We start from the raw sequence: 10,837 nt of genomic DNA, 5'->3' as shown, positions 1-10,837 counted from the left end.
GTCAGCACTTTAGCCCAGATTTCTAACTTAGTTTTATTCTAGAAAATGCTCTGCTTGCACCTAACACTTCACTATGTTGATTTTAAGATAGTTTTCTCTAGTTCAATATACAGTTAAATAGCTATCATAAAAGCACACAATATGGTATGTAATATTATTTAGAATATATAATATACACAATATACTTAGTTTGAAGATAGAACATAATAGTATATATACAAGAAGTTAAATACATGCCTGCCACCCAGTATCAGACTTCTTTTGGTAACTGGTAGGCTTACACTCAAGAAGCCTTTTCAAAATTCCCTGATTTTCCATGGTGATTGTCAGTATTTTCCTGTTCTGTGCATCTCTGTTTGATCTGTAAGCAAAAATGAACACATTTGCAAACACAGATTGGGAAGGGGGAGAGAAAGGAAACAGAAAACGTTTTTTAAAAGGAAGGGACTGAAAACAGAAGTCTGTAAGGAGCCTGTAGCAGACAGTGATACAGGCTTTGGTTTCTAAACTAACAGCAGAATAGAACTCTCTTTGCAGGAATTTCTCTTCAGGAGAGGAGGTAGGAAGGTACAGCCAAGTAGCAGGTGCTAATTCAGTGCTTTAGTGTTACAAATGGTTCCTTCCCAAGCTGAAAGATTTCATCAAGGACTCCTACAAGAGCCCATCTATAGCTGTAATTTTGTCGGGGCAGTGCAGCCTTTCAGAACCATTATGAGTGGAAGTAAAGGGCTGGTGGCGACAGTTCTACTTTTGTAAACTGTGGATCCATCCCATAAAGTGATGCAACAAGCTTTTTACTCCTGGAACAAAGGATAGCACCAGCTACCTCCTTTGAAAGTGTTCATTCCAACAGTCTACAGTTGCTGGCCCTTGTTGTATCGCAGCTAGGCGCTCCATCAGCTTCTTGTTCTCTCTCTCAATCTGATAAATTCGCTTTTGATCCTCCTGTGCAAGAAATGCCAAGTTTGCAATGTCATTCTCATGAGAATCTACTCGGCTGGCTCTCACAGATATGTTGCCCATATGTATAAAAAAAGAAAAACACAACAACACTTCTTATTTCTGCACTCACCCCATCCCAAAATCACCATGTTTTCTTGCTGTGCTTTGTCACTATTTCCTTGCTGTCCTTCTCCTAGCACCCCCTTGTATCTCTCTCTCTCTATATATAAAAAAGGATATAAAAGCAGCATTGCATTCAATTTTTTTATCCTTACTCTTTTTCTCATTAACTTTCAGTTTTTTGACTCTGAAAGGATAAAGAAAGCACCCTTCTCTTTATGTTCCTGAAGACTTCCTTGCTGCCTGAGGCATTACCATGACACAGACATAGGTGTACCATTACCTGAATCCTGCGCTTGTTAACATGTTGCCAGGTCTGTGCATGTGAAAGTTTTTTACGCACACGTGTTCTTCCTTAAAGGAGGAGAAAAGAAGAAATGTTTTAAGTGAAAAAGTTTTGTGAAGCAAAGCTATTGAGCCCCATATCCCTTCATCCAGCCTTTCCTTTGCCAGCATTCCCCAACAAACAGTGAAACAGCTTTCACTGGGGAAAGCACTGCAGGTCTGCTGTGGTTTTTTTTAGAAGCAGTAGAAACAGAAACAATGCTTCAGACCTGCACAGACAGGAAGGGGAGTAGCCGTTTCACATTTCCCTAACCACTGTTCATTAATTTTTCCTGTTTATGTGCCAGACAAGACATATTGCACCTCAACTCACAGTAGATGAGCTGTGATATTGCTTAAAGAGTTTTATGCTCAAAAAAAAATAAGAACATGGATCAAGATTTTTCTTCTCAAGCTTCATTAGAAGTCAGTTGTTTGCAAACAGAAATTCAGCAAGTCCTCTTCATGACATGCTAACTAGCATCTAGCAGTGAAGAGGACTGGAATTTCCCAGCAGGACCTCTACAAACCCTTCATGTTGATGGCAACTGCTATTTTTTCCACTTCCGTTCAACTTACAGGTTAAGATGCTTACTAGTATTCAGTGAAAATATCATTTTGTATTAAAAAAAAAAAAAAAAACAAACAAAAAAAACAATACACAAAGTTATTGACAGGAATAAGGGTGAAATAGTTTTTAAAACACGCCACATTACAGCTTGTTACTGCAATTCAAGCAGTCAACAGCACCTAGATAGTTATCACAGCTCTTTGCAATTTGGACCTATGACAGAATAGGCTAAGCACTGCACCGTGCCCATCTCTGCAAGAACAATTTGTTCATTACAGGACTTCCATTGTGGCACAGACTAGCATCTGATGTTACAGCAAGAGTATAGTAACTTCTAGTGATGCCACCTATCAAATTTATGATGTTGCTTTCATCAACAAATGTAAGGTTAGGAAAACGAAGTTAGACAACCAGGTGATACCCTTTGTACTGTACAGAAGCATTCCGTACCAGGAATAACTCATGCCTAAACACCCAAGTTTACATTTCATTTTGTAAATCTGGGACTGCCAATGTGTTTCTTGTAGCCTCCATTAAGAATGGGTGTGAATATCTACATTACCACTTTCAGACCTGACTGCGTTTCAGAATCAAATGAAAGACCAGTTCCTATAGCTTGTTACCCTCAAGAAGTTATGCTCATGACTATAAATAAGCAGAACATCTCCATAAACTAATCAAGATGGGTTTGGGTTCTGTTGTTTTTTCCCCCCTCCCTTCCAGTATGATAGTGGAAATCTCCATTGAGTGGGATTGCATTTGCAGCCAGCTGAAGCGTGATGTAAAGGGAAATTATGTTCCTTTTAAACAGGCTGCCAGCTGTTTAATTCTTTCAGAAAAAGAACTCACTTAAGGGCACAATGTCCTTCTACAGAACGCAGACATCAACTGTAGCACAGAAAAGCTCAGCAATTTCACCCACATTCAACAGGACTACATGTAGTCTTCTGTCTCATCTCTTCCTAAACCCCAGGGAACATAGGAAAGAAGTGACTAACTTGTTGACAGGCTCACTGCAAAGTCATTTCCATCACCAGAACAATAGACAAAGAGCAGAGAATGCACCAAGACCATTTTACAGTCTACTGCTCAGAGGCCATTCATCTCAATCGTCTCATGACTGTCTCCTTCCCAGCCTTCCCACCTGTTTTTGTGGTTTTGTTATAGTTGCCACGGCCTCCCATCTTCTGAACTTGACTTCCTAGTCTTGTTTGTCCATGTTCTGTTTACAGCGATACCTGGAGATTCCAGACAATCTTGCATTATGACACACTCGCATTTTGCTCATAGACATTTGCTCACTGATGAGTCCTTACCTTCTGTGAACTGCTTGCAGAAGGCCTATCCAGCTGCCATAGGTCAAGGCAGCAGAAACTGTTTTTTCTTGTACTTACTCAAAAGTATAAACATCATTCTAAAGGGACACTTTACAGACTGAAACCAGGATGTGGTATAAGAAGCATCCTTCATGTAGCTGCAACGAGATGTGCTTTCCATTGCTAAAGACATTAAAAGCCACTACAAATTCTGACATCATCCTCCTCCTCACACTGGTTTCAGCAGAGAGAAATACATAGAATTCATATTCCATCCATGCAGCCATGTATATCCAGTGCAAGACAAACAGACTTACATTCATTGCAAAACAAACAGAAGCAGATGTAAAAACACAAGGCAGGTATTTTATTTACTTACTCCAGAAAGAATTATATGCACATACTTTTCACAGATGAAAACAGCTCCAAAAAGCACTGTATAGAGAACAAGGGCTAGAATAGTTCCAAAGTAAAGCTAAAGTTATACACCTTGTCTTCAACAGTGGTTCAGTAGTGGTGTTAGTCAGGAAAACACTCTTATGAATAATGTAACTTAACTAGATAGCAATGAACCAAGATATACCCATCCTAAGAAAGGCTAACCTTTTCTGTTCCAATTCAACAATGTCCTGTAATAAGAGTGTCTTTGGCTTTGTCACTTGCTTACAAGCAGCTTATATTTTAAATGCTGTCCCTAAATTTTTGGTCACCTTTAGTTTTTGGTTATTTTAAGTTTTTGGTTACTTTTACAGTGTTGCAAGCACCCAAACCAGAAGTCTCCTAGAGGCATTGCTACCAAGAGCAGACAGAATCTAGGTTAGCATCTTCCATGACTCAAGGCTTGTTTTCAAGACAAGGCAGCGAGTCCAACGGGGATGGAGGGAAGGTAAGAGGCAGCTATCTGGTAGCAATAGACTCTTCCTAGTGGACAATCGTCTATCACCAGCACATTTTATATTAAACGTAGTTTTAGCCCTGCAGTTGCTAAATGAGGGCAGAAACACGGGTTTGCAGAAAACTAAAGGAAGGACCCACACTGTAAGCTGACCCAAAATGATGACTCTGAAATGCAGGTATTTAAGAGCAGCAAGGTATAACCTACAGTGTACTGCAGAGGAAGAATTTTCTTCCTGCAGAATGTTACTGAATATTATAGTGAATACTATAACCCTAAAATTTAGTAGCACTTCAGCTTGTTATCTGGGGGCACGTAGGAATTTCCAGTGCTTAAAACTATGCGAAATAGAAAAGCAAAGTCACTGTTCAGGTTGACTCCTGACTGATAACTACATTAAAGCGAAGCTGGCTGCCTGAGAAACTCCATTGTCATTCTGGGCAAGATAAGCTTTTCACTGATATTCCAAAATGGAATACTGTTTTAAAGCAGGAATGTCAGGAAAGGAACATGTTGGCTGCTGTACTGCAAAAGCATAATATAAGAAGCACTATGATTTACTAGTGAAAAATCTGAGTTATCAAAAGAGCGTAATACTGGTATCTGGAGATATCAGAGGCACATAACTGAGAAGTAAATTGTTATGGAATAAAAGAGTATTTTGCTGATCAGCTTGGTTTTCAGATCTACACACAATTGGTGGCAAGTCAAACAAGGCACTGTTTAGTGCCTGAAATTTCTTAGTATATATTTCAGCAGTCTACTCAGCTTGGACAGAACAGGCACCTGTAGATTTAAGAAAGTGGACAGTATGCACTACATAAGCTTTTCTCCTTCTGCGAAGATTCCATCAGCTGGAATCCCTGCTTCTTTGTGTTTTTATCCCAAAGATCTGGTGTCTGCAGGATCTTTATGACTAGTTCCTCAAAGGCATGCTGCACTCCATCCTCTGTTTTGGCACTTGTCTCTGGGGGAAAGGAAAAGAGAGGGGAAAAAAGAACACAAAATAATATTTTTATCATATTTGCAGAGCACTCCTCTTTGTAAAAAGTTCTTTTAGGACCAGAGAGAAGACTGTAACTTTTTCATCTAGTAAACCTCATCTCCTTTATCCCTTAACGGCACACCTACATTGATAATGATAAACAGAAATGTATCCCATCTGTCTGAAGCATCTAATTTTTCCACCCAGAAAACTTCCACCATTCCCCATTCTCTCCTAGAAAACAGGAATTGTTCTTAGGTTGCAATAACATATCTATTAGATGATTATTCCAGAACTAAGTTGGGAAACACAGAAAGCAGAAGGAATAGCATTTTTTTTTTCCCCATGTATTTGCTATAGATCCTTCTCCAAATCTTTTAAGAAACTTCACCTAAAAGGTGCCTATTTTACACAATTTGTTCCCTATCTTTCCACATCATACATTTTACTGTCTAAGCAATATTATATTATTAATATTATAGCACTATATCTGTCTTTTATGTCCCTGCAACAAACTTGGAAATTAAAAAAAATATCCGTGGTCCCTGCTAGCATTACTTAGGAGAGAGATTTCAGTCCCTAAGACTCTGAGTTAAAAAACATTCAAGAAAATATAGAACTCATGCCTACACAGTACATGAAGGAAATCTCACTTTCAGCAAAAAGTATTTTCAATTACAGTCAGTGCAGAGCATCTCTGAAAAAAATAAAACCTACAGCCATGCATATGGAACTGCTGCCACAACAGGAACCCAAATTCACTTCCAAAACAAAACAAAACGATGACCTGAAATCAGCTTATTTATTGATGCCAAAATATATACATGAACTTACCAATTTTTTGGCACAGTTACTTACCTATAAAAAGCAGCGAGCGTTTTCTAGCAAACTGGAGTCCCTCTCTTCTCTCTACTTCACGATCAGGCTGCAGAGACGAATGAAGAACATGACTAAAATAAGCTACATTTGCCAGTTTTAGGAACTCCCTGGAAAAGCACCACTGCAGAACTGAAGTTTGGCTGAAAAGAAAGAGAAAGTCTATAAAGCCACGTAGCAATGGATTTTCAACTGGATTTTCCCTGTTCTACAGTCAGCTTAAAAGCTGCAAAGAACTACTGCTATTAGGCAGAGCCAATGAAGGAGGGTCAAATTGAAGAGCAGCAACATCAGATCAGCAGGAAATAGATGTATTATTATCTTCTAAATTAGCAGGTAGCAAGGTACATGCCAGAAAGGAGGCTTTAATTGTCAAATAGCTGAAGAAGCAGACCAAAGATAACTGAAAAAGATGGCAAAAGAGGATAATGCCACCAAAATTTCAAGACACTAGTAGCGTTAACTACTCGATACAGACATGCAGCCAGATAAAAATTCCAGTTACATAGTTCAGGATAGCTACACTAGAAACCTCTTGTAGTAAAGCAAGAGTGAAATACATTTCACTAAGCTGCAAGCATCTAAGATATGTCAAAACCACCCAGATATATGCAGTGACTTCCCTTCATAGAATCACCCTTATTAATTGCATCTCTCCAGTAGCATTTCCAGGAAGCTAACAAGATCTGCTTCCCAAATGAGGTAGTAAATGGAGCCTGCCTAGCCTAGGTTCCTCATATGAGCATATCACCTCCTCACTCAAGAGATCTGTTAGTTTCAGAGCTTATCACCCATTTATACTCCATCATGACTGAGCAATCAGTGGAAGAGTGTAAGATGATGCATTTCTAAACTGACCTTATCGGTTTTATTGCCAACTAACATCTTCACAGTGTTGCTTTTGTTGGTGTACGTTTCCAGCTCATTCAGCCAGCTCTCTAGTCCTGTGAAAGTGTCTTTTCTTGTAACATCATACACTGGTAACAGAGGAAAAGGAACTTAACAGATGTAGAACCTTGATCAACGTTTACTTCATCATGGCAGAACTTAGTCCCTACTATCTCATATTGCCCCAAATAATAAGCAGTATTAGGGAACTGGAGAAAGATGCAGCCATATGGTCTTTCCAGAGCTGGAACATATTGGCTGTTCTCACCCAAAGTCACCAGGGATTACAGAACATAAGCATCTCTGCAACGCATCTGTGACTGGAAATCAGGCTTCACAGCTGAAGTCTTTTACCTGTTGCTAGTTCTGAATTGGGCCACACAGAATATTTTAAAATATTCTGTATTTTCTCACCTCATTTAAAATATAATTACATGTATGCACTGCTGTTAATTAACACCATTCTGGGTGTTAGCAAAAAGTGACTTTTGGTCACTTCATAACTGCATTCATTTAATCACTAAAGTTAAAAAAAGCTGCATCATGTCCAGAAAGAATATTTTGTACAGCAGGGTGTTCAGCTGTCACAATCCCTGAGAATAACACTGCTCTCTTTTTCTAAATTGGTAATTACACAGAAAAGGAGTAGCCATCTATAATTTGAGCTGTAAACCTCATGTTTTATGGTAATCACATATTCTAATCACAGTTTCTAACAAAAAATAAAAAATACATTAGAGAAAACAAAATACAAAAAACAACGTGCCTTATGACCAGAAATTCACCAGAACAGTTATTACAAAGCTGATAATTCATCCCTTGCCAAGTGACACTGCTGTATTTTTATTTTAAAGTATTTTAAAGAATCATTATTTCTTGCCAGTAGTTTTGCATATTCAGTGTTTGAACTAACAATTCAGAAATGCTGTAAAAAACACTGAGAATCACAGGAACAACATGTACATTTAGGTAGTTAGACCACGCTTCTGCAATCGTGTTTCTCATCCATATGCTTCCTACCTAAAACAACCCCTTGAGCTCCTCGGTAGTAACTGGGAGCCAGTGTTCTAAAGCGTTCTTGTCCTGCTGTGTCCTAGAGGCAAAAACAAACAAACACATATACAAAAAAAAAAAATACATTTAGAACAAAAAAGGTAACTTAAATTACACAAAATAACATTTTTCTGACCATCAAGGACAAACAAAACCATAACAGAATGAGGGAAGCAGTCAGAAAACTGCAGTAGCAACAGAAAATACGGGGTAGAAAAGCCTGGAGAGGACTGGATTGAAGGTTAAAGTGAGAAGCACAGATACTTGTACCACGAGTGAGACAACAACTAAGTAAATGGGATGTAAAAGAAAGAAATAAAGATTATTCCTGCAAGCCAAGCAGCTGGGTTTAGTCAACTAACAGTCAGCTGAAGTGAACAAGGTGGGGAGTAACTGGTTTTCAAGTCAAGAAAGGAGAAATGGTGGTTCCCCCAAAAAGTAATGCACCTTTTGTTCCTTCCAAACAGGAAAGGAAAATTCAGTTAGAACTATTCCAAATTTAATGAGACTGTAAACAGGCAAGAAATTTAAAAGAAATAATTTTATTAAATTATTACTGCATTATGTCACACTCTCATTAATCTTTCAAATAGTTCCTATGTGCAATGTGAAATTCAAAACCCCACAGAACAAACAAGGAGGCGAAGAAGTTACACAATTTATTATTATAATTGTACAGAGAAGAATATGTACAGATTACAATAGACAGACTAACAGCTATGTTATCGTTTATTTCTACTTTGCTGTATTTAAAAAAAAAAAAAAAAAAAAAAAAGGGAGTGAGACTAAAACCAGCAATATATTGACTTAGTTCAGGCATCCTTACTAAGAATATTCCAAGGTATCCATGAACATGTAGATAACAAAGTAAAAGCCTTGATGCTCTGTACATGCATTGGAGTTTTTATTTAACACACACAACTGCCCTGCTTTTTCCCCCTAATTACCAGTTTCTCCTGATGCTGTTACAGACTGCTGCAAAGTGCCTTTTCCAGCTATACGACTTGTGCAGGTTCTGGCCCTGCTTTTCATTGCCCAGCAAGGAGGCACACCCCTGGGTAATTACGAGGCCAAACATTTCTTGGTTACTCTGAGCAAAGCTTCTGCTTTGCATGCAGCATGTTGAGAATACAGCCAACACACATGGTCACTGGCTAGACCAACCATGACTTCAATACTCTTGCTCTACATTCTGTACAGAGTGTGAATGAAAACAAAGAAATAATGCCCATTTTGATACTTACTTAGTTTCGTTAATACCAGCCCAAGGCATGTTGCTGTCCTTTCAGAAGTCCGAATTACTTCATCCTGAATAGTGTGTTCTTTCTGAAATACCTATGACCATGCACATAAAGCCTCCTCTTTCTAGGGCTCTTTCACTCCATTTAGGAGAGTACACATGGAACTATAGCAATATTATAAATAAGCCTGAAAATATAGCTGCAATCTGATTTCCCACTTGTCATGTTCTGGAAATATAGTTCAGGGCAAATGCTGAAGTCTCCCAATAAATCCAGACCAACCTTTACATAGTTCATAATTATACTCTTGTTTCCATCATTTTAACCAGAATAAAGTGTCTGCAGTGTTTCTGATATGCTACAGAGTGTGTATCAGCACAGTCCCTACAGGAAATCATGCAAAACATTCACCAAAACATCACTTTTCTGCAACTGACTCGACCTGAGTGTTGTCTGTCTTGGGTCATACAGGCATGCAATACCTGCCTTTCTTGCAAGGCCACATCTTCATAAGTCTAACAGAATTACTGAAACACAGAGGTGTAAGTGCAGGAATGAGCACTTGATCTCTACTGGAACTGAAGGAAATCTCCAGACCAGAGCAACAAAGCGTTTATCTGTGTTTTATAAGAACCTCGCCCCCCAATTCCTGTGTTCAGTCTGACAAACGTGGCGTACATATAAATGCGTGTATAAAAACTCTAAGAGACTAAGAAAACAGGAAAAAGGTGTACTTCCGAGCAATGCTGCAAGTCAAGAGCTGACCTTTTCAAGACTGACTTTTCTACCCTCTGTACATTGGCACAAGTGCACAACCTCAGCATGCAGATGTTAGTGAAGAGGGTGGAAAAAAAAAAAGAAGTTCCCACATCTGTCCTGAACAGAACCTACCCATATTGCAAGCTGCACTGCGTGGCCATCTACCACCATTTTCTTCACTTTGAAATCAACACCTGCCACATGAGAAGAAGACCTATGAGAAGGAACCGGGTGGATGGCAGCCCCACAGCCAGCCCCCTTCTTCCCTCACAGCCCCCTGCCATCTGCCCAGAGCCCCCTGTTCCCCTCATAGCCCCCAGCCATCCCCTCACAGCCCACCTCTCCCCTCACAGAGCCCCTTATTCCCCCCCATAGCCGCTCCACCACCTCCTCACAGCCCCCCTCTCCCTTCACAGAGGCCCTTGTTCCCCATAACCATCCCACCACCACCTCACAGCCCCCTTAATCTCCCCTCACAGCCCCCTTAATCCCCCCATAACCACCCCACCACCCCCTCACAGCCCCCCAAGCCTCACCGATAGTGGGCTTCAGGCAGGGCTCAAACGAGCCATCTGTGAACCTCAGCAGGAGGCTGCGGGGCAAGCAAAGAAGCCAGAAATCAGCCCGGTGCCCGGAGGAGCTGAGGGGAGGCACCCCCCGGACCCCTTCCAGGCCTCACCTGGACTTCCCCACGGCGCTGTCCCCGATCAGGAGCAGCTTGAGGGTGAGGCCCGAGGCCTCCATCTCCCACCCGAGCCGGGGGGTCGCAGCCAAATGCCCGCTGCCCGCCGGCGGAACCAGCTGACGGGGAAGGGGCGCTCCGCCTACCGGGCGGCGGCCGGTGCCAAGCGGGGCGGAGCGGGGCCG

The 10,837-nt window shown here is 40.5% G+C and overlaps 2 protein-coding genes across 2 annotated transcripts; both read right to left on the bottom strand.

Annotated features, from left to right (window-relative positions):
- Positions 1-225: 225 nt before the first annotated feature.
- Positions 226-1,023, bottom strand: CFAP97D1 (CFAP97 domain containing 1). The gene is made up of 2 exons (XM_032202511.1): positions 827-1,023; positions 226-361 (listed from the first exon to the last, which is right to left on the bottom strand). Exons 1-2 carry the CDS (start codon positions 1,021-1,023, stop codon positions 226-228), a joined length of 333 nt encoding a protein of 110 aa, XP_032058402.1.
- Positions 1,024-3,619: 2,596 nt separating this feature from the next.
- Positions 3,620-10,766, bottom strand: LOC116498540 (ras-related protein Rab-18-B-like). The gene is made up of 7 exons (XM_032202860.1): positions 10,650-10,766; positions 10,507-10,562; positions 10,103-10,164; positions 7,938-8,010; positions 6,888-7,006; positions 6,012-6,078; positions 3,620-5,135 (listed from the first exon to the last, which is right to left on the bottom strand). The coding sequence occupies exons 1-7, from the start codon at positions 10,712-10,714 to the stop codon at positions 4,963-4,965; spliced, it is 615 nt and encodes a 204-aa protein (XP_032058751.1). The 5' UTR covers positions 10,715-10,766; the 3' UTR covers positions 3,620-4,962.
- Positions 10,767-10,837: the final 71 nt, after the last annotated feature.

The sequence above is a fragment of the Aythya fuligula genome, chromosome 24 (assembly GCF_009819795.1).
Source record: "Aythya fuligula isolate bAytFul2 chromosome 24, bAytFul2.pri, whole genome shotgun sequence".
In the NCBI taxonomy this organism is placed as follows: Eukaryota; Metazoa; Chordata; class Aves; order Anseriformes; family Anatidae; genus Aythya; species Aythya fuligula.
Note: the sequence above shows the minus strand (reverse complement) of the source record. Positions and strands in the feature narration are given on the sequence as shown.